At 47.2% G+C, this 23907-nt stretch overlaps 1 protein-coding gene across 1 annotated transcript in view; it reads left to right on the top strand.

Moving 5' to 3' along the window:
• Nucleotides 1-23907, top strand: part of LOC144785726 (testis-specific Y-encoded-like protein 4) — a 194822-nt gene that overhangs the window by 23002 nt on the left and 147913 nt on the right. Inside the window, exon 3 of the mRNA XM_078664516.1 lies at nucleotides 14961-15072. Coding sequence (XP_078520642.1) covers nucleotides 14961-15072 — 112 coding nt within the window. The remainder of the gene's footprint in view (nucleotides 1-14960; nucleotides 15073-23907) is intronic.

The following is a 23907-nucleotide window of genomic DNA, read 5'->3' as shown; positions in this document are numbered from 1 at the left end:
GCGCTTTCCTCTCACCCGTGGCGCTTTCCTCTCACCCGTGGCGCTTTCCTCTCACCCGTGGCGCTTTCCTCTCACCCGTGGCTCTTTCCCCTCACCCGCGGCTCTTTCCCCTCACCCGCGGCTCTTTCCCCTCACCCGCGGCTCTTTCCCCTCACCCGCGGCTCTTTCCCCTCACCCGCGGCTCTTTCCCCTCACCCGCGGCTCTTTCCCCTCACCCGCGGCTCTTTCCCCTCACCCGCGGCTCTTTCCCCTCACCCGCGGCTCTTTCCCCTCACCCGCGGCGCTTTACCCTCACCCGCGGCGCTTTACCCTCACCCGCGGCGCTTTACCCTCACCCGCGGCTCTTTACCTCCACCTCTTGTTCGCTCTTGTTTCCCTCATCCTAGTCCTATTATTCAGCTCACTGCGGTCTGTGGTCTTTTGCACAGAACATAGGACCTTCCCTCTAATCCACCCTCGGGCTTTCACAAGTTGCTCTCTCCTCAAGTGATTGCACTCGTGCTACATGCTGCTTGCAGAACTTATGGGTTTTTTGGTTTCTGGGAACACTTCATTTCGGGAAAACCAGATACTAAGTACATTTTTATTTCCTAAAGGAAACTTTTTGGAAAATATAGGAAAGTACCCCTTTTCACATGATTCCCATGGGAAACATCCTTTACCACGCGGATTTTACTCCACAAGGCTTTATCAACGCGTCCATTACAACGCAAGTCGTAACCACGACTTGCGCTGGAGGGCGCTAGAGGATTAAGAATAGTATATTTACTATTCCAACACCTTCCCTAGTGTCCACGGGGACTGGTGTTAGAATAGTAAATTATACTATTCTCAATCCGCGCCCCCAACGCAAGTCGTGGTAACGACTTGCGTTGTAACGGACGAGTTGTTAACCACTTGGATGCTAATGACAAGGGTAACTCGTCATGGAGTTTCCATTGATTTCAATGGAAATTACATGGCTCTCGTGGAACATGCCTTAGCATCCAAGTGGTTTTAAAGCACGCGTTGTGACGGTACGCGTCGTACCGTCATACATCCGATTCCCACACACATGCTTTTTGCCTGGTATCTGATGCAACTTTGACTGAGTGTACTGGTTTCTTGCGAAAGTCCCCAGTACCAGTTTTCTTTCCCTAAACGGTGCCATTGTTCCACCATTGGTACCTCTTCAGGATCCCTGTAAGTCCCTTGTAAGTGGTACCTCTGTTACGTAGTGCCTTGGAACTAAAGAAGGTCCCGAAGGGCTGCAGCTCGAGTTGTGCCACCCTAAGGGGTCCCTCACCAACCTCATGCACACTGTCATTGCAGCCTGCATGTCTTGGTGCTGAGAAAAATGTAGTGTTGCCATGGTGCACACCCCTGTGTGCCATACTTGCAAAACACCATGTGGTATAGGTAAATCACCCGTAAAGCAGGTCTTACAGCCCTATGGTTTGGTGCGCTATACCCTTGTGTGGGCATATCTGCGGGAGTGGATGTGTCCCTGTGAACCGCTAGTAAACAAGGAAGCCATACAGAGTACATGGACTTGTTACTCGTCATTACGAGTTTCCAGCTACCTGATGGCTTCACCGTACCCCATAGTCTTTGGTACCAAACACCTCATCTTGATAAGCCCACATGATGCCAGTGCTGGATTTGTTAGTTACTCCCAGAGGGCACCTTAGAGGTACCTCCTTAAAACTTACTGATCCCTAGTGTGTTCACTGACTGGTCTCAGCTAGCAGCCTAGACAAGTTTGACCCCCCTCACCTTTAAGGTGCCTTCGCTCTTAGAGATCAGGAACTGCATTCAAGGACAGGAAGCTTCAGAGGCCCTTCCTCCTTTGCTAGATAGTGGAGATTCCCACTCCCCTATTCTGACTACATTCTTTGGTGGCAAGACCGGCCGTAAAAGTAAGATTAGGAGATGTACCCACTGTAGGGAGCTGGGTTTCTGTTGCAACCTCCTCCCACCCCGCCCCCCCCCCCCCCACACTTTTTGCCAGACTACTGATGCACTTTGACTTGATGTCAAATTGTCAAACTTGATGCCAATCAGGTTCCCAGGGCCTGTGTATTTTCCCAAAAACAGTACCTTGTACCCCCAATTGGCTGTAATGGTGTTTACATAATGTATTTTGCTTACCAATGCTATTTCTTTTCTGTAGTCCCTTTTTTGTTGATACTCGCTTGTCCTGCCTTCCATGTTCTACATTCCACATTGCCGTGTGCTCCCTCAAGCATGTGTGTGTTTGAAAGTGCATCCCTCGTGCTGTGCTTCAGCGAAGTATGCTGGTTACCAAATAGCCCTTGGCAGCCTGTGCTTCGTTGAGGATGTACGCACTCCCATGGATTTGCTGTTGATACAATAAACACAATTTTGGAATTTCATCTCTACGGCGCTTCTCTTCCTGTGCCTGCTTACCGGTACTTCACACTGGCCACCTGCCAGTCCCTTGTAAAAGGTACCATGGGAACCAAGGGCACTGTGGCCAGGGAAGGCCTCTAAGGGCTGGAGCACTTATTGTGCCACCCTTAGAGGCCCTGTACGTTTACAAACTGCCATTGCAGTCTGCGTGTCTTGGTGCAGAACAAATTGAAGAGTCGACATGGGACACAGGCCTGTGCCATGCCTACAACCCACTGCCCTGGCAAAGGTCAGTCACCCCTCGAGCTGGGTGCACTATACCAGTGGTGAGGGTACAGGTGCATGAGCCCTGTACCCCTACAGTGTCTAGACCAATTCCTAGACATTGTAAGTGCAGTGCTACCATTAAGAGTATATGGTGCTGGGAGTTTGTCATTACGAATGCTACACCAGCATGATGGTTTTACTGAACACTGTGAAGTTTGGTATCGAACTCCTCAGCACATTGAACCCACACTGATGCCAGTGTGGAGTCTAATGAAAAAGGCACTCCGAGGACATCTTAGAGATGCCGCCTGAAAAATGACCAGCCTCTGGTGAGTTCCCGGACTGGGGCACACCAGCCTGCCACCACGAGACTGGTTTCTGGAACCCTGGGGTGTGAGCCTCCGTTCCCTGAGCCCAGAAGCAAAGCCTTTCCTGGGAGGAGGAGGTGGTCACACCTCGCCAGGCCAGGAAGAGCCATCAGTGGCAGGGGAGCTTCAAAGGCCTGGCAGCCTTTGTAATGTGACACCCCCCCCCCCCCTCCCTTTCCTGCTCCGTTCAGTTTTCCGAATTATATAAAAAAAGATGCGTACTAGGGAGGGATACCTATAATCCCTGCATTGTGGAAATCACTCTTTTGGGGAAGCTACAATATAAAGATTAGAAAATCAAGCCTAAGGACAAATAAGTCCTCTTTCGCCCCACTCCGTTAACCATTGAGATTGGAAGCTAACACGCCTCGACACAACTATTGCGCCCTGAAGAAGTTTCAGAACGAAACGCGTTGGCTGGTGTTTTTCCTAAAATGGATTATTAAATGAGTATTACAACCATACATCACGACTCAGCGTTTATATAAGAGGACACTAGAAAAGTAGTATAGTCTCTTACAACTGGATGAGACCAACTTGTAGGGCGGTGCTTTTCCATATTGGACAAAAAATTGACTTTTTACCCCAGTTTTGGGTGATGCTCTTGGGACAGGGAGCATTTGGAAAGAGCACGCTGGAACTTGAAAACAAATCTGTTTGGTGATCCTAGGATTGGTGCCTTGTTCTTTCTTTGAGTGGCCCACTGTCCGAAGTGTTGTGGCATAACAAAGTATTTATCCCTCTCAACGAAATGCTCAAGGAGATTCGCCTGTATAAAAGGACAGAATAGATATCAATCTCTCTCCACTTTAATCCACTGTTTTATAATCGCTACGTCCCTTACTTCACAAGTTGGAAGGCCCATATGTTTGCTCTTCAGGACCAGTATATATTTTTTAAATAATGGACTATGGGTATACGCCCAACATGCCCCCCCATTATTTTACATAGACATTCACCCCACCCTCTCGGGGCTGGGAGATGTCACAACACGCCTACTACCAATCATACCACAACCTTATTCTCCAAGAAACCTTCATATATTCTAGACTCACCTAGTTCATAAGGGTGAGATCAGTATTCAGTTTTTACCTACTGTTCTCAACTGTAGTCAATCCTAATAGACTGAAAGCGTGGATAACAATGAATCCTGATCTCACAACTGCTGTTCCAATCTCCAAACTGGCTCCTTTAGTGAGAGTATAGGAAGAATGTAGTAGCATCTTTAACCTACCTCCTTTGGCTTTCCACAGGATGTAGTGTCTGGCGTCTCACCTAAAAAGATCTGGAACAAAGTTTAAAATGCATGAACCCCGCTATTCAGTCGGAGTCTTCAAATGGAATGGAAGATTTTATTTAAAAAAGTATTTTATATCTAAATCCTGTCTATTAGAAGACAAAGAGAAAAAACCCAGCAGTAGTTTGTAACCCACCTCATTCGTGTAGAATCTCTACAACCATAACTATGGAAGTATCTTTCAGATGTTCCTCTGTATGGGCCAGGGATTCCAACGTCACCGCTTGATGAAGCAGTCAAAGCTTTCACCTCACGTGTCTATTTTTTTATCGCAATGTGATCTTAAAAGATAACCTTCCGGTCAGTGCCAGAATAGATACACGAGTTACCAATCCTTTACATAGGTAGTCCTATTCAACTGCTCAATTATTACCCTGCTTGTGGGTCTAGCGTAAATTATCATTTAAAGAATAACAACCAACCACCCAGTTCTTCATCCTGAGGGTGTGTCAATGTTACCCCGTGCTAATGCAACAACCTATTTTACCCGTTTTGCATTTTTTCTAAAAGTCAAGACTAAAATGCCAGTTAAATAACCCGATAGGACATTTACGCCCCATGTCAATTCAGTAGTAGGGTGTCCATAGTTAAACCTTCAGCCATAGTCCCCATCGCTATGGGTTAGGCCGTCCCCTTGCCCACCAACTGGCTGGAAATAAACCATTCTATCTGGCAGTGGGATCTCAACTCTGTCACTAATTGGATCCAGCCGGCAATGTTTGTTCCCTTCAATTACGGAAAGCAAATCTGTCGGTCCTCCTCTACATATAGAGGAGACGTAATTCACTTCACGTCATGATGTAGAGAACGTCAGACCACCAACGTAACCGAAAGTGTTCGTAGATGGTCCTGAATCACCGCTGTGTTGGAGTATCAAGCAGTCAACGCACTTCTAATAATGGGCCCAATTCTTCGCCATGTTGGCGTGGTCTTGCATAAAGTATTGACCTCCTCAACATATGTCGGAAAAGGCCAATTCTAGGCCAATTTCCAAATAAATGCTAGCTTCCCCTAAAGTTCTAAAAAGAACGAGGGCAGTGAAACCAGGGATAAAATCACACCCATAACTATGTATAAAAAAGTTGAGACCCCCAGTAAAAATACCCAATAACGAAAGTTAATACCATTTGGGCTCAAGTTGGCAAGGACCCAAAACTTCCTTCCAAGGAGAAAATCAAGCCTTCATATACTCCTACCTCTTATACAGCGAGTTTTAACTGACTATTAACAGTTACCCCACCCATTATTGGAGATTATTTTATTAGTTTCAGCCAGTCCTCTTTAGTGTTTAACCTGTGTCTGACCGTGTTGAGAGTTGAAATATACCACTGCTCCCTACTTTTCCTTTAGTTCCAAATCTCCACCTCTCCTGCTCCCATAAATTCTTTCAAGGATAAACTATCTAAAATCTATGCAGCTATTGCCAGCATCCTTCAAGTGTTCCACTAAGGGTGCATTCCTTTGTTGTTTTTCACTGCTGATTTATGTTCTAACAGCCGCACCCCGAGTTCCCGAGTTATCCAGTATTAGGGGTATCTTTCATAGATTCACATGCCTGAATCATTCCTAGTCGTCAGGATGGGAGTCCCCGGTACATAAATGAAGTAATCTTCAATTAGACATATAGAGTAACAGGCCCAAGGGCCTCACATTAGTAACATATCCATGTCCTTTTGTAAAAAGGACCAAACTCTAGAAAAGAGCCAATCTGCTCTCGCCTCCCTCTAGAACCCTCCTGGAAGGAGCCTCAGTCCCTCAGATTTTCTACCACACGTCGTGCTAAGGGAGTCTCCTCAGTGCTCTGCTCCGTTTTTTCTTCTCAACTGGTTTTCCAGTATTCTCTGGTGATATATTTTATATTGTGGACTGAAGTAACCGATATATTCATGGCTGAGACACCAAAAAAGGGTCTTTTCAGGTCCTGTGGTTCCTGTGAGAAGAAAAGGCTACATGTAGATGATCAACATCAAGACTGTCTATTTTGCATTTATCCAGACCATTCTTCCAAGGATTGCAAGGTATGTCGTACCTTCTTCACAAAAACCCTTAAAGATCGAGAGGGACGCCTTTTAACCCCTACCGCGTTTTCCCGCTGTGCGCGGGAATTTCAAAAATGGCTTGCTCGTGACCAAGCCAGCTTGTCATCCGCACAGGTAACGCTGATGACGAGCTGGCTTTGTCATCAGCGCCGAAGGGGTTAATCTGGCTACGAAGGCTGAAAGACAGTGACTAGCTGGAATCTTCTGAGGAAAGTGAGGGCTCTTCAGTATCCTCTAAATCCTCTCAGAAAAGACCAAGTGAGGCTCCACGGCCCTTCCTCACAGCCTCCTCAAAAGAAGACACTTAAGAAGTCTTCAGAGTTCCACTCCAAGGCTCTTCCATCGAAGGTGTCCTCTCAGGAAGTCCCCACCTTCAAAAAGCCTACTTCTCCGTCGACGACTAAAGCGTCGACGAGGAGAGCTATGTCTACAGCCTTATGTGACTTCGTCGACGTCAACTGTTTCCGCGTCGATGGCAACGTCGTCATTAACCTCGTCTACGACAACGACTCCATCGTTGACGGCAGGTAAGACACTGTCGTCGGCGATTAACATCAAAAATACACCATCAACGTCGCAGCAATCGACGCTGCGCTCGCGGACGACTGGGTCGTCGACTAGCTCGACGACGAAGAAAACCTCGTCGACGTCCATGCCATCGTCGACTAAGATGCCGTCGACGAAGACGCCGTCGACAATCTCCTCCAGTGATAACACCAGTGTCGACAGATAATTCTATAGACTACGACACCTGCTGACGTTTCACCGTTGAAGGGCTTGACGACGGATCCAAGTCTGAAAAGCACATATGTGCATCTGAAAATTACTAAAAGGACATTGACGCCGGCCCTAACATCGGCAAGCAGAGTCCAACCACTGCCTCCAGCATGTCTTCTGGAAGAGGAAAATTCAGACAAAGGGGACATGTTTCAAACTGCGACAAGCCCCTCTGAACTTAATGTAAATTATCAGGACAGTTCAGATGAGGAGGAACAGGAGGAAGAATATCAACCACCTCCTCCAACAATGGTTTGTCTTCCAGCTTCTTTGGTCTCGGACTTGCAGTACCTCATTACGGATTACAAACAAAGGTTTCCAAAATCTCCTACACCTCAACCCCCAGCAGTATCTCCCTCACCGAGACCATGACCTCCGCCTTTAAATTTACAACCGGAACCGGTCAATTTATCACATCCTCCATCTGCTGATGAGGACAAGGAAGAAGACCAGCATGAGGAGGGAGAGCTTCAGGACACCGTCTAACCATGATGAATGGGACGACTGTCATTCCCTATCCTGCTTCTCCAGTACCTACAGGCGGACTCACCACCTGAAGACATCGTGGGGTTCCATAATATCGTTGAGAGAGCAGCTCAACGTTTTCAAATTCCCATGGTTTCTCACCAGCAGGACTGCTACTTATGATTTTAAGGAGCCTTTCAAAAAGTCTGTGAGATCTATACCCCTAATAGAATACCTGTGGGGTCAAGGTATGCAGATTATGCAGAACCCCTCCTCCGTGCCTCCGGTGTTACCTCGCTTGGACAAGAAGTATAGGGCACCTGATACTGCGCCGGCTTGTTAATAGGACATCTCAAGCCGGACTCGGTCATAACACAGGCGGCTCAGAAAAAGTCCAATAATCCTTCTGCCCTGTTGATGGCTCCGCCGGATAAGGAAGGCCGGAGGTTAGATAACATTGGGAAGCGTTTTCCATCAATGTCTGCATTGACAGTAAAGGCGTCCAATGCCTTAGCGCTTTTGGGACGATACAATAGACAGTTATGGGCAGATATGGCTTCATATCTAGCGGCCTTGCCTGATGATTCAAAGAAGGAAGCAAAGAAAATATTACTGAAGGTGAACGCTCCGCGTCAATTTATAGACTGTGCGATGGATATCGCGTCAGTGGCATTTCGTCAACTTGCCGGCGCAGCAGTATTAAGACTACAAGGTTGGTTAAAGGCAACTTCTTTTCGTCCCGAAATACAGACAAAAATCTTAGATATGCCTTATGATGGCCAGTTTCTTTTCGGACCAAAAATTTGAGACACTCCAGTGTATAAAGAAAGATACGGACACGGCCAGAGCATTGGGAACTCTCCAGTTCAAAAGTCCGTCCTTTCGTGGATCAAGAGAGGGCAGTCCTTTTATAGAGGGGATCACCAATATCTGTCGTCATACTCTTCTGGTCAGCAACATCGGCCACAATATCAACGGTGCCAGCAGCAAAACCAACAATCCTCTTATGGTAAATTGTCCTTTCGTGGTAAAGGCTAACGGAAAGGCAACGCTCGTAGGCAATGACCCTTTACTTCAGCCAGTCTCCAGTTCATCTCCACCCTCAAGGATTGGAGGAAGGATTTCCCATTTTCTGAAAAATTGGAAGCAAATTACCACGGACCGTTGGGTTCTACAAATAGTTCAATTCGGCCATTCACTAGAATTTGTTCACATTCCTCTCCGACCTATGCTTCACAAAAATCCACGGCTGCTTCTCCGGGAGATTTCTCTTATGCTCCAGAAGGGAGCGATACAAAGAGTTCCTCTGTTGCAAAAGGAGAGAGGATTTTACTCTCGCTTCTTCCAGGTACAGAAAAAGGAGAAGAAATGGAGACCGATTTTAGACCTCAGAGCCCTCAACAAATTCCTAAAAAAGCAGTTGTTTCGTATGGTGACAATCCAGGAGGTCTTGCAGCTTCTAGATGTGGAAGATTACATGGTGTCTCTTGATCTTCAGGATGCTTACTTTCATATTCCGATTCACGGAAATCACAAGAAGTTCTTAAGAATTTGCAGTAGCGGGCAGACACTTCCAATTTTGCGTCCTGCCTTTCGGGCTCAAGTCTGCACCTCGCATCTTTACGAAGTGCCTTTCTCCAGTGGCTGCATATCTCCGACAACATCACCATCAAGTTTTTCCATACCTGGACGACTGGCTGATCAAGGCACCGCCCTTAGACGTGTCCAGGTCTTCCAACGATTGTCTACAACTTTTCAATCGTTTAGGGCTCTCACTCAATCGGGAAAAATCAGTCCTTCTACCTTCTCAGCTTATGAACTTCCTAGGCGCTACAATCGACACAAGACTGAAATCTTTTCCATCACAGGAGAGAAGGGAAAAGCTTTTGGTACTAGCTATTCTCGTAGCTTCAAAAAGAACCCTAACGGTTTGCCTCTTCAAGTCTCTACTCGGAATGATGTCCTCACGTATCCTACTGGTTCCTCACTGCCGCCTTCAAATGCGCCCTCTCCAAGAGGCGCTCTCAGCACAATGCACAGGGTCATTCGACGATCTCATAAAAAGAACTCCTCAGATGGTCATGGCTCTACAATGGTGGATGTCTCTTCAGAACCTTTCTCAAGGCTTGCCCTTTTTGCTTCCAGCTTCACCACATATCATCACAACAGACGCCTAACTGGGAGTCTGGGGAGCTTTCCTCCAAGAACTGCGGATAAGCGGAAAGTGGTCTCCCTTCGAAAAAGGGCTTCATATAAATCTCCTCGAACTAAGGGCGGTCTTCTTCGCCCTTCAGGCTTTTCTCCCAAGAATCAAGAATTCTCTAGTGCTCGTATGTACAGACAATACCACGACGATGCACTATCTCAACAAACAGGGAGGGACTCTCTCTAACACTCTCGCGAGTCGCAAAAAAATCTGGAACTGGTTGATCCTATACAATATCTCCCTTCGAGCGGAGTATGTCTCAGGCACAGACAACGTTCTAGCAGACTCTCTAAGCAGACAAAACACAACCTCTCGAGTGGGAATTGGATCAGGGGATCCTCAACCAAATATTCTCACAACGGGGCACTCCTCTAATCGATCTATTCGCCACAAAGCAAAACGCCAAATGCCAACACTTCGCAAGCTGGCATCCCCCGAAAGGATCTCTAGGGAATGCATTTTCGATCGCATGGTGCAACGTCTTTGCATACGCTTTTCCACAGTTTCCAATGATCCCCAAAGTCCTCAGGAAATTGAAAGCGGAGCCTTGCACGCTCATTCTAATAGCCTAAGCTTGGCCACGCCAACATTGGTTCACAGAGCTTCACCTTCTTTCTCTGGAAACGCCAATACTGTTGAAGCAATTTCCATCTCTCCTTATGATGAACAACTGGCAAGTCCAGTATCCGAATCTGGCATCTCTCAGGTTATCCGCTTGGCTCCGGAGTTCAATGAGTTTCAGACTCTAAATATTCCGGCGGATTGTAGGGCCATCCTGGCTCTGGTTCGAGCAGATAGTACCAACAAGACATACTCTTTAAAATGGAAGAGGTTTTGCATTTGGTGTGAAACTCAGAAAAGACGGCCTTTTTCTTCTCCAGTGCAAATATTGCCTTATCTTCTAAATTTGGCAAACTCGGGCCTTGCTCATGCCTCAATCAGGGTTCACTTGGTGGCAATATCACTTTGCAGAAGATCTTCTACTGATCCTTCTCTCTGGTCTCGCATATTGATTAAACAATTTCTTAAGGGACTCTACAGTACTTTTCCTCCTGTGAAGATTTTACCTCCTACTTGGCAGCTCAACATAGTCCTTAATCAGCTCATGAAACATCCCTTTGAGTCGATACACAGATCTGATCTTCAGTACCTCTCTTGGAACACGGCACTCCTTCTCGCACTTACTTCAACGAGACGAGTAAGTGAGCTCCAGGCTTTCTCAATTCTGGAGCCCTTTCTGCAATTCAAGCAAGACAGAGTAATATTACGAACAAACCCAAAATTTGTACCAAAGGTCCCGTCGGACTTCCATCTCAATGAGCCTATAATCTTGCGCTCTTTCTTTCCAAATCCTCACACTGCAGCAGAGAGAACGCTACATTCTCTGGATCTTAAACGCTGCCTAAAGTTTTACATTGAGAGGACAAAAACCTTCCGTAAATCCAACCAACTCTTTGTGGCTTACAGTAGACCTAGAAACGGTCTTCCTCTCACTAAGCAAAGAATTTCTCGCTGGATCTCTGCAGCCATTTCATTCTGTCATGACCAGGCGGGTAACCCCTGCAATCTAAAGTACAGGCCCATTCTACTAGGGCGATGTCTACATCCATGGCGCTCTTCGCAGGTGTGCTTATCGACATTTGCAGAGCGGCAACGTGGAAGACGCCGCATACATTCACCAAGCATTACTGCCTGGATGCAGAACTCGGGTAGGATGCTGCAGTGGGACAAGCAGTGCTTCGTCATCTATTTCGATAGAGGTGAGCCTTATTTTCATCCCACCGTCCTTTCTTGTGTATGCACATGTTTCTATTGTATTTGTTGATGGTTTTTCTACTTGCATTTTGATGTTTTCTATTGCTCACTTATCTGGTCAATTTGTATATTCTATACCATTCGAAATGTGCTTATCATTGCTCGCTACTCTGATTCAGGCATGTGAATCTATGAAAGATACCCTAATACTGGATAAGAAATGCTTTACTTACCTGTAACTGCAGTTAGCCAGTATTGGTATCTTTCATAGATGCACATGCAACCCTCCCGCCTCCCCTGGAAGGGCTCACCTTATTCTCTCAGTAATACGCCTACTTAGCACGGTGCTTATGAAAATCTGAGGGACTGAGGCTCCTTCCAGGAGGGTTCTAGAGGGAGGTGAGAGCCGATTGGCTCTTTTCTAGAGTTTGGTCTTTTTTACAAAAGGACATGTTACTAATGTGAGGCCCTTGAGCCTGTTACTCTATATGTCTAATGGGACATTACTTTATTTATGTACCGGGGACTCCCATCCAGACGACGGTGAATGATTCAGGCATGTGAATCTATGAAAGATACCAATACTGGATAACTGCAGTTACAGGTAAGTAACGCATTTCCTCTCACCCACGTACCCCAAACCCCAAGGACAGACTTAAATAACGTTACTGCTCCTACAGTTATTCAGTTCTTTTGCTGACACTGTATAGCCATTGTATACAATCCTTTTCCCTATTGTACACATCTCCATAATGGCTTTACTAAAAACTGAAGTTTGGTAGCAAACTTCTCAACCAAATAAACACACACTGATGCTAGTGTGGGATCTAATGTAAAATGCACTCAGAGGGCTTCTTAGAGATGCCACTGAAACGACCAGCCTCTGGTGTGGTTCCTGAATGGCAGTCCGCCATATGCCACCACCTGACAGGTTTCTGGGCCGCTGGGTAGAGAGCCGCCCCTTTCTGGGTCCAGAATCAAAGCCGATCCTGGGACGAGCTGCGATGGGCTGGGTCCACGAAGGGAAAGCTTCAAAGGCCTGCCGCCTTTGGGAGCTGACCCTGCCTTTTGCAATGATGAAATGGCACAGAAACAATTAATGATGAGCACGTTTTAGAGTACGTTTTAGAGTAAGTTTGTTTTTCACAATCTATCAAAGTTGCCAAATTTAGTGGCCAGAATTTGGAATTGGTAAAATGCTATTTGTAACTATTGCTGGAATAAGTTTCCCTCGACTATTCATAGGCAAAATTTTAAATGAAGGGATCAAATGGCCTCTGAGTTTAGAGCTTCAGACGAGTATGGGACAAAAGGTATCTTTCCATTATGTGGAATCAGATATTTCATTAGATTATTGCCTTAGAAGAAATGCAATGATACAAGCTTTGAGGACTGATCTGAGCCTGACTAGTGTGTAAGATCAAAGGGCCCCCATAGACTGTTTATAACATTTAGTTAATGCCCCACATGCCGCCAAAGAAATCTAATTTGAGGAAGTAACAAAAAAAAAGTAACAAGGTGCTGTTTCACTTGGCTAATTTTGAAAGCCTTACCCCTGGGTATAACAGTTATGGATCAGGTTAATTGATTGCCAAATAGTTTACGCGTATAAATTACAGACCGCCGCTAAAATGGCAAGTTTTAACAGTGACCTGGAGAATTTTACCACTCTGAAACACCCTCTTTATGCAATTGCAGCATGGAAATGTCTATTGCAGTTTTATTTCAAAGTGGCAATGGAAATGGTTAAGTGAACCGGTTTTAGAATTAACACATTACATGAATAGTTGGAAATCTTATGTCTGGTTGACTTCTGTCCTTTTTGTTACTCTGTTGCGAAAGTAACTCCCCAGAGTTTATATAGTTGTTTGAAAACCCCATTGATCACCAACATGTCTACTTTCAAGGCTGGAGCAAGCTTGGATGTGTGGTGTGCCAAAAGTAATTGGTGGTCACAGTATAGTAATCTGAATCCTCAACCCTTTCACAGCAGAGCATTCCCATACAGGAAAGACCGTCCTCACTCACCCATCTGTGATGTGCTTCCGCGTACTTGGTAAGACTGCTCGCCCTGCCCTCAATCTGCCTCCCACTTAGAGCACTTTGAAACTTATTTTTATGCAGCTCCTAAAAGTGCTCGTCTTCCTAAACATGCCCAATAAAGCTCTAATCTTATTATTTGTAAACTAATGTACCAGTTACTACAACGTGGTTCAGACCTCAGCCGAAACACTCCTACAGCTGTCATACCCACTTACACGATCAATTTGAAGTGTCAATTTGAGCAGGTGGATGTTTGGCAGTCTCACGCTAGAGCTTGTACTGTCCCTATCATATCCCTTGATTTTCTTTTTTTTTTTTACTGAACCTTTAGGTAATTAAATTACCTGTCTTTCCTGAAATGCCTTCTTTTAACCCCCTCCACCATTAATCTATCTTCACCACTGATGCTGATGTGTTTTTTCAATCTTTTTGCTCTTTTTCCGCCATGCTTCCTTGAGACTTTAGCATCAGGACAAAGGACATGAAATGTGCAGATGACCAGCTTTATGTAGAAACCTCCTCCCCCCTGGTATTTTAGATTCTGGCAAAGCCCTTCGGTGGGGGCACATGTAGAATCGCTGTTTCTGGAACAAATAAGGAATTTCTGTCTTGCCTAAGCCCTTAAACTTGTTTGGTGTGATCATTCGGCTGTCCCTGTTTGTGCTCTTCCATCCCTCCTTTAGACCTCCCAAGCGGTCACTGGAAGGCCTAGATCTAAAATTAATACTGAGCAAGCTGCTTTCTCTGCTCATCCCCTCCTAAGGGACTGTACTCGCTGAAATGTGAGCATCTACAAGTATATTGTATGCTCCGCTTCTTGCTTTTGAAAGTCAAAATCGTATCGGTGAAGCTGTCATATGTTCAGTTTGACTTACACCCCCATAGCAGGTTCTTTTTGTTAATCCACCCTTACCCTCTTCTCTCAGATTCAGGTGCCTTCTGTTCATAAATAGCTAAGAACCATTAAACTTGTCTTGTCTAATCCATTGAGCCGCCCACACTCTTAAGTCTCAGTGCGGTTTAGTTTATTTTTTTGCTGAATACCTTGTTTTGAACAAATTAAATTTTTCTTGGCTTACTTAACCGTCTGGTATTCTCTATGCTGCTGCCCTTCGATGTCAATGACTATGCCCCCTCCCCCCCGGACAGCGTGGGCTGTGAGGAAAGTAGTGAATGTTTAAAGCTAGCAGGAATGTACTATGGCTGGTGTGCATGAGCCCAACTTTCATGCACTTTAAAAAAAATCCTGTTTTGCTATGGGTGGTCAATTAAACTGTGTGTGAAACTAGAGAAAATGGAGAGGGTGCAGCGGGGGTCTACATCTGACTTCTTTTTGAGTGTTTTAATATCTGGCTGCTACTTTCTCTTCGCTTTTCTTTCCTATGTCACAGGTAGAAGATTTCACACACATGAAATCCAGCTGCAAAATAAAGTTTTATTTCAGCGGCAATCCGTACTTCCAGAACGAGGTCATTGTCAAGGAGTTTCAGTGCGGATCTTCAGGTGAGTGTTGCAGCATATCTGGGACTTTGCGATATGTTAGAGTAATGGCTGATTTGATGTGGATCTTAACTGGATTTCTACGGGCAAAGAGTCCAGAGTTTTGATTTTGAGCTTAAGAGAGTAAGGCCTGCCTAAAAAGTACGGCACCCTGTTATATAGTCCTTCGAAGATTACTGCATAGATCTGTAGGCTCGTTGATGAAACCCTCAACAAATTTAAAATACTGCTATTAGTGTTTGCAGTTTCCTCACAGTACATTAAGATTACATCTAGTTGTCAGTGTAAGTATTGACAGTTGCTGGTCTGTGGCTCCCAATCTAAATGTGGAGGACTTTGTGGCTCAGGTCTAGAAGCTCTTCTCACATCGGGCCCTGGTTTATTTCTTGAAGGTCGCAGACATCCTACCATGAAGTCGTGAACCGCTTCTTTCTAGGGGTCACGTTAAAAAAAAATGTTTTTGTATCAAACATGTGCATAACCTTGACCTCTGCAGGGAAAAGAAAACTGGTATCCTCTCTGCCAACACAAGGGGCAGTTGCATGACATTACCATATCCAAAAGCCGACACAATAAGGAGTACAGTACCGCTCAGCCCGGTGGAAAATTAAAACCGATATGAGTGTTGGGGATAATGGAGTATGATCACAAGACTGAATTTACATAACAATCACCAATCACTCCTCTATCAAAGTTGCTGCATCATCAACCCTTGGAGGCCCCAAAACGAGAACTAATCAGACTGTCACAGAAAGCTGTAGAGCTAGTGCCAGAACACAGTCAAGTATTTTACTGAAGATTTTTCATTTGAAAGATAACTGGAGAGTGGTGTCCAATTCTTGATCCGAGAGACTGGAACACGTTTGTAAAGGAGCTTTCTGAATGAGCTCATTGATAGACGGTCATAAATGGGAAACTTTTTTACCTCGATGGATATAGAAGATGCTTATTTACTCCTACCAATTCATCCGGTGTGCCCAAATTGCCTATGTTTTATGTTAGATGGCCGTGCTAAGAGTCCAAAGCACTCCCTTACATCCTGAAGATGGCACCCAGCTAATCTACATGATCCATGTGTGTGGGTCTTCCCATATCTATGATTGACTCATCAAAAGGGCGTTGTCGTACCAAACATCAGTTGAAATTTACTGGACCCTGCAGAAAACTGGGCCAGATGCTCAGCAAAAGAGATTGGTATGAGCATCAGTGCAGCTATTTTAAAGGTTCCTCCATTCCAAGGAGGAGGAAACTACCTGGCCTCCACCAACAAGGTGGCCCAAGTACACCACAGTGCCCTGCCCTATCTGGCATTTGGATGCCCTGATAGTTAGACCTGCAGACTGCAGGGCTTGTAAAACCTTCCCAAGGTGCATCAGGTGATCCTGCCAGATAGAGCTAATGACAGCAATATCAAGATAATCTGCACTAAAGGGCTTCAGCCCAGTGAGGATTTGATTCACCAACCTCTGGAAAGTGGCAGGGGCATTCTTTAACCCAAAAGGCATTACAGTAAACTTATAGTGCCCATCTGGTGTGGAGAATGCGGTTTTCTCTTTTGCTCCTGGGTCCATGCCAATCTGCCAGTACCCTGCAGTCAAGTCAAAGGTACTGAGAAATGTGGCTCCCCCAATATCTGCTCTTGGAATAGGGTGAGCATCTCTCTTGGTGACAGAGTTGAGCCCTCTATAGTCCACACAGAACCTCATCTCTCTAATCACCCTGTTGATGAGGTTTGGGGACCAGTGCCACTGGGCTAGCCCAGGGGCTCTCAGAGGGTTCAATAACCCCTAACTCCAGCATCTTACTGACTTCAGCCTTGATGCTTTCCTTGACTTGGTCTGACTGGCGATAGATCTTGTTATTGACAGGGGAACTATCACCAGTGTCCACATCATGGGTACACCAGTTTGTCAGGTATGGGAAAAGAGACTAGCATACTGTTGCAAGACTTGCTTGCAGGCAGTCTGCTGTTGGGAAGAGAGGGTGTCTGAAAAGACAACCACATCTACTGACCCATCTTTTGGGCTGGAGGAGAGGAGATCAGGGAGAGGTTCACTCTCTGCTTCCTGTTCCTCATCAGTCACCATCAACATGTTGAGGTCAGCCCTGTCATTGTAGAGCTTTAGGCGGTTCACATGGATAACCCTTTTGGGTGTCCTGCTTGTGCCCAGGTCAACTAAGTGACCTTACTCTTTTTCTATAGGATAGGAAAGGGCCACTCTATCGGCCTTGAAGAGCCCTTGGCGCCACAAACCACACCTGTTGCCCAGGTTGAAATTCAACCAGTGCAGCTTTTTGGTCATACCAGTGCTTCTGAAGCTCCTGGCTGGCCTCAAAATTCTTGGATGCTTTTTCCATGTACTCAGCCTTTCTGGACCTTAAGCCAAGTACATAGCCCACAATGTCTTGTATGGGTTCTTGGAGAGGCCTCTCCCAACTCTCTTTTACAGGATAACCAAACAGAAGTTCAAAGGGTGAAAACCCCACTCCTTTCTGTGGCACTTCCCTATAAGCAAAAAGCGGGCATGGCAACAGGACATCCCATCTCCTCTTGAGTTTTTCAGAGAGCCCCATGATCATACCTTAAAATGTCTTGTTGAACCTTTCAACAAGTCCATTTGTTTGTGGATGGTGTGGGGTAGAAAACTTGTACTGCACTCCACACTCCTTCCACATGTGCTTTAGGAAAGCAGACATGAAGTTAGAACCTCTGTCTGAAACCACCTCCTTAGGAAACCCTGCCCTGGTGAAGACACCTAGGAGGGCATTGGTTACTGCAGATGCTGTAGTAGTCCTAAGTGGAATTGCTTCAGGGTACCTAGTAGCATGATCCACTACTACTGGAATGAATTTGTTCCCTGAGGCTGTGGGAGGTTCAAGTGGACCCACAATGTCCACACCTACCCTTTCAAAGGGAACCCCCACCACTGGCAGTGGTATCAGGGGGGCCTTTGGGTGGCCACCTGTCTTGCCACTGGCTTGACAGGTAACACAGAAGCTCACAAACTCCTTCACCTTTTGGTTCATCTGGGGCCAGTAGAAGTGGCTAACTATCCTTTCCCAAGTTTTGGTTTGCCCCAGATGTCCAGCTAGGGGGATGTCATGAGCCAAAGTTAGGAAGAACTCCCTGTACTTCTGTGGCAATACCATACTCCTGGTGGTTCCAGGAGTGGGGTTCCTTGCCTCAGCATAGTAATCCCTTTTCCCAATAAGCTCTGTGGGTACCACTGACCTCTCCCTGTGCTTCTGAAACTGCTTGCTGCCTCAGACTTTCAAGAGTGGGGACAGTCTTGCTGACCCTGGCACCGCTCTTCCCTAGTAGGCCCCCCTGGGCCCATGAGTTCAACCTGGTAAAGTTCAAGCTCCATGGGCTAAGTTTCACTAGTATTGGAACTTTCATAGATTCCCATGCTTTGTATCATTCCCCGTCGTCGGAATGGGAGCCTCGGTAGTATAAAAACCATAGAAACAAAAGAGAAACCTTGGCCTAGGCCTCATCTCATTTTGTATCCTATCACCCTCTTTTTGTAAAAAGAGACCAAACTTTTGCCAGGACCAATCAGAGCAGCCTCACCCTCTAGAACCTTCCTGAGAGAGCTCAGAGCCTCAGATTTTTCTACCGCACGTTGTGCTAGGGAGTCTCCACTGAGCTCTGCTCAGTTTTCACTACTTTCTGGTTATTTCTTCAATTTTTCTTCAACACATCGATATGTCTGACAAGGAGAAGAAGGCCTTGTTCAGGCCCTGTGCCTCTTGTGGGGAAAAAACGCCTGTTTGTGGAAGATAAGCATGAGAATTGTATTTATTGCTTATATCCGGACCACAAGGCCACAGAGTGCAAGATCTGCAGAACCTTCTCGAACAAGACCCTTCGTGACAGAAGGTCGACTGTTAACCTGGCTGCAGAAAATGAAGCCTCGCAAGGAGGTGATCTCTTCAGATGAGGCGGATTCCGCATCTTTTGCTTCCTCTCACAAATCAAGGAAGAGGGGTAGGTCTCCCCCTGCTGCGTCTACATCTGAGCCCCCTCTTCAAGCCTCTCACAAGATCTCGGATAGGTCTGAAGGGGACCAGCCTTCTCAATCTCCTCACGGAAGTGAAAAGGAGGGGCAGGCTGCTGGAGGTGTTACAGCCTTAAAGGACAAAAAGGAGGGTGCTCTCCAGGACAAAAAACAGCGTCCGCCGACGAAAACACCAGGTACGTCGACCACAGTTGTTTCTGTGAAAGTTGTGAAAGTTCCCGTTCCCGCTGTTTCTGTTCCGCCGTCGACGGGATCGTCGGCGGCAGCTTTCTCCACGACGACTACTTCGTCGACGTTCAAGGTCCCGAGTTCGTCGACGCTGACGTCTTCCACGTCGTCGACGACGACAGGCAAACTACTGTCGACGGCCGCGTCGACGACGAAAACTAAGTCGACGACGACAACCACTTCAACGTCGACGATGATGGTGATGACGACGAGTTCGTCTACGAGACCGTCGACGATGGCGTCGACGACGAAGATTGGGTCGACGAAGACTGATACCGTCGACTATTCCACTGACGGCTCCGTCGACGGCGGCTGCTCTGGCGACGACGGCACCGTCGACGAGACCGTCGACGGGTCAAAAGTTAGCTTTTCCGATTCAGAATTTGAAAATTACGCCGGAGATGACTTCTCCGCGACTAGTTTCTTCACATCCACCGACAATGCTGCTGGATGATGAATCTGAGGAGGATGAGATGGAGGATGATGATAATTATGGCCCTGCCTATAGTCCATATGTTCTGGATGACCGACGCACGCCGGTCTTGGGACAGGGCATGGTGGCCATGCCCTCTTCGCTTATCTCTGATTTGCAAATGATGCTTCAGGATTATCGTCAAAGGTTTCCGTCGGAACCGCCTTGACAGCCTGCATTTCCTCCACCTCAAATCCAGCCACAAGTGCAGCCGACTATTAGTCTTCCAGTGGTGTCCTCTTCACCACCGCCAGTGACACCTTTGGTGCGGGTCCGTACACCAGACCCCTTACCAGTTCAGACGGTCCATCAAGATACCTCTTCGGATGAGGAAGTGATGCAGGTGGATCCCTTGGTTGATCCGTTACAGGACCCAGACTTGGATCAAGGGGACAGTGGGCCACAAGATCCGGACGCCTCAGGTCGTGACACGTCCGTCTCCCCTCCGGTGGATATAGGGGGTTTTCATCATCTGATGGAGCAAGCAGCAAAGAGGTTTCGCTTACCTGTTTCGAGAGAGGAATCTGAATGTTTCCTTTATGACTTTAAGGAACAATACCGGAGATCTGTCAAGTCTATTCCCATCATTGAGCATGTATGGGAGGAGGGCATGAAGATCATGCAAAGTCCAGCCACGGTGATTCCAGTGCTCCCCAGGCTGGAAAAGAAATATAAGGCTCCGGAAGGCAGTCCAGCTTGCCTTCTTGGTCAGCCGAAGCCTGACTCGGTGATCTCTCAGGCGGCCCAAAGCAAGTCGAAGAATCCGTCCACGCCGTTGACCACACCCCCGGACAAGGACGGCAGACGTCTGGATAATGTTGAAAAACGGTTTTCCTCCATGGCCAGCTTGCTAGTTAGAGCGGCAAATGCGCTTGCCATCTTAGGCCGTTACGACCGCCAGATGTGGTGCGACATGGAACCCTTCGTGGAACTATTACCAGAGCCCACAAAGGAGGAAGCCAAGAAGGTGCTTACAGAAGGGGAAAAGTCTTCTGCAGAAGTAATTCACTGTGCAATGCACATTGCTTCCACGGCGTTTCGAGCCTTGGCAGGCTCCGCTGTGCTACGGCGCCAGGGTTGGTTAAAGGCCACCTGGTTTCGTCAGGAGGTCCAGAACAGAATCCTAGATCTCCCATTTGATGGAGAGATGCTGTTCGGGAAACATGTGGATGATACCCTGCAGAATATAAAGAAGGACACGGACACGGCAAAGTCCTTGGGGTCACTCACCTATCGCAAGGTCCCCTTAGGGGCGCACGAGGTAGAGGATTTGCGTCTTACAGAGGAAACCAGCAGAGATATTCCTCACAGTCTTCCCAGTCCTATAAACCCCAATACTCAAATCAGCGACAGAGGCAATCAGCGTCTTTCTCTCGCCACCCTCCGCGGGGCCGTCCACATCGACAAGGTCGTGACAACACCAAACGACAATAGCGGCCTCCCGGCTCTACCTACTGTTCCTCCCCTCCCAATCACATCAGTGGGGGGCAGGATATCCCTTTGTCTGGACAGTTGGAAGTCAATAACATCGGACCAGTGGGTCCTCAATATCGTAGAGAGTGGCCATACGTTGGAGTTCCACAACTTTCCTCCAACACGATCTCTGGGCGCCATCCGCACAGGACATCTAGGATTACTCCATCTAGAAGCCCATCAATTGTTCCTCAAAGGAGCGATAGAACCGGTACCTCTCTCTCAGAGGGGCCGGGGATTCTATTCAAGATTCTTCCTGGTGCGGAAGACTGCAGAAACTTGGCGTCCCATTCTAGACCTTCGGGAGCTCAACACCTATCTCGTAAAGCTCTCGTTCAGGATGGTCACTCTCCAGGAAATTCTTCCTCTCTTGAATCCGGGCGACTACTTGGCGTCGCTGGATTTAGAAGACGCGTATTTCCATATTCCGATACACCCAGCTCACAGACAATACCTTCGCTTCACAGTGGGAAAGAGCCATTTCCAGTTCAAAGTGCTTCCGTTCGGCCTTCGGTCGGCACCAAGAGTGTTCACCAAGGTGTTGGCACCGGTGGCAGCTTTTCTTCGACGACAATCTCTAGAAGTTTTCCCTTACTTGGACGACTGGCTCGTCAAGGCACCATCTTTCCAGGAAACTTCTCAGGCAGTTTCTACTTGCATCCATTTGTTCCGTTGCCTGGGCCTTCAGTTGAACGAACGCAAGTCAGTCCTGCTGCCCTCCAGAACTGCCAGATTCCTGGGGTCCGTGTTGGACACCACGCAATGTACAGCTCGTCCCTCGGAGGAACGACAACAAAAGTTGATGGTTTCAGCTAGACTACTCTGCCACAAACCATTCCTGTCGGTCCGCCAATACAAATCCCTTCTCGGGTCGATGTCATCCTGCATACCATTGGTACCACATTGCAGGCTGCGAATGCGTCCTCTGCAGGAGGAGCTAGACAAGCAATGGCGCCAGGCAGAGGGGTCATTCAACGACAAGGTGGTAGTGACATCAGCAATGAGAAAGGCGAGCGAATGGTGGCTTCTAAAGAGCGATATAGCCCAAGGTCTATCATTCAGGAGTTCACCTTCACCCATGGTTGTGACCACAGACGCTTCATTGGAGGGCTGGGGTGCAGTTCTCCGAGAGCTTCAAGTCAGTGGCCACTGGAGTCCAGGACAACGCCAGTGCCATATCAATTTCCTGGAGCTGACGGCCATTCGGTTGGCCTTGCAAGCTTTTCTGCCCAGAGTTCGCAACCATTCAGTGCTGGTCCGGACGGACAATACGACGGCCATGCACTATGTCAACAAACAAGGGGGTAGCAAATCGCAGACTCTGTCCGCAGAAGCGCAACGGATTTGGGATTTTGCGATTCTAAACAACATCACTCTGAGAGCCGAGCACCTGGCGGGAACTCTCAATGTCAAGGCAGATGCCTTGAGTCGACAGACAGAAGTGACTCACGAGTGGGAGTTGAATCAATTCATTCTAGACAGAGTGTTCTCGGTTTGGGGGACGCCAGCCATCGACCTCTTTGCTTCGCCGTAGAACGCCAAATGCATGTTCTACGCAAGCAAAGTTCACCATCAGGGGTCCCTGGGGAACGCTCTTTCGATGGCTTGGTACAGCGCATTCTTTTACGCTTTTCCTCCAATTCCCCTCATTCCTCGAGTTCTCAAGAAAATGAAGGCAGAACCCTGCAAGATGATTCTAATTGCTCCAGCATGGCCCAGACAATTCTGGTACACAGAGCTTCTGAGGCTCTCCCAAGCTCCTCCAATTCATTTGAAACCCATTCCGTCCCTCTTGTCCAGGAGTCAGAGGCAGGTTTACCATCCGGACCCGAGATTGCTCCACTTGACGGCGTGGCTCCTGAACACAGAGAATTCAGTCATCTAACACTCTCAGGAATGCAGAGAGGTCTTGGCTCAAGCCCGAGCACCAAGTACCAATAAGACTTACAAGGCAAAATGGAAGAGATTCTGCTTGTGGTGTCAACAGGAAGGGCTCCATCCTTACACTTCCCAACCTCATCAATTGTTGCCATATTTACTATCTCTGGCCAAGTCTGGCTTGGCACATTCATCAGTCAAGGTACATCTGGCGGCCATATCAAGGTATCGACGCAGTTCTTCATGTCCTTCCTTATGGTCCTCTAGGGTTGTTAACCCCTTCCAGGCTCATGACGAGCTGGGCTCGTCATGAAGTAGCCTGCTGCTACACTGATGACGAGCCCAGCTCGTCATGTTGTATGGCATTTACGATTTCTCGGCACAGCAGGGGAATATGCTGAGCAGCCATGGGGTTAAACAATTCTTGAAGGGATTATTCCGGATGTATCCGCCAGTCCGTCCTCCTCCACCAGTGTGGCAGCTCAACCTTGTCTTGGCGCAACTCATGAAGGCTCCGTTTGAGCCTGTGCACAAAGCAGACTTAAAGTTCCTATCTTGGAAACTAGCCCTCCTTGTGGCTCTAACATCAGCGAGACGAGTGGGTGAGCTTCAAGCACTCTCCATAGTGCATCCATTCCTGCAATTTAAAAGAGAGGGTCTTGTTCTTCGGACCAATCCCAAATTCATACCAAAGGTGCCATCTGAGTTCCACTTGAATGAACCCTTGATTCTGAAATCTTTCTTTCCGCACCCTTCTACACCTGC

This window comes from Lissotriton helveticus, chromosome 10, assembly GCF_964261635.1.
Source record: "Lissotriton helveticus chromosome 10, aLisHel1.1, whole genome shotgun sequence".
In the NCBI taxonomy this organism is placed as follows: Eukaryota; Metazoa; Chordata; class Amphibia; order Caudata; family Salamandridae; genus Lissotriton; species Lissotriton helveticus.
This window is presented reverse-complemented; position numbering and strand designations above follow the sequence as displayed.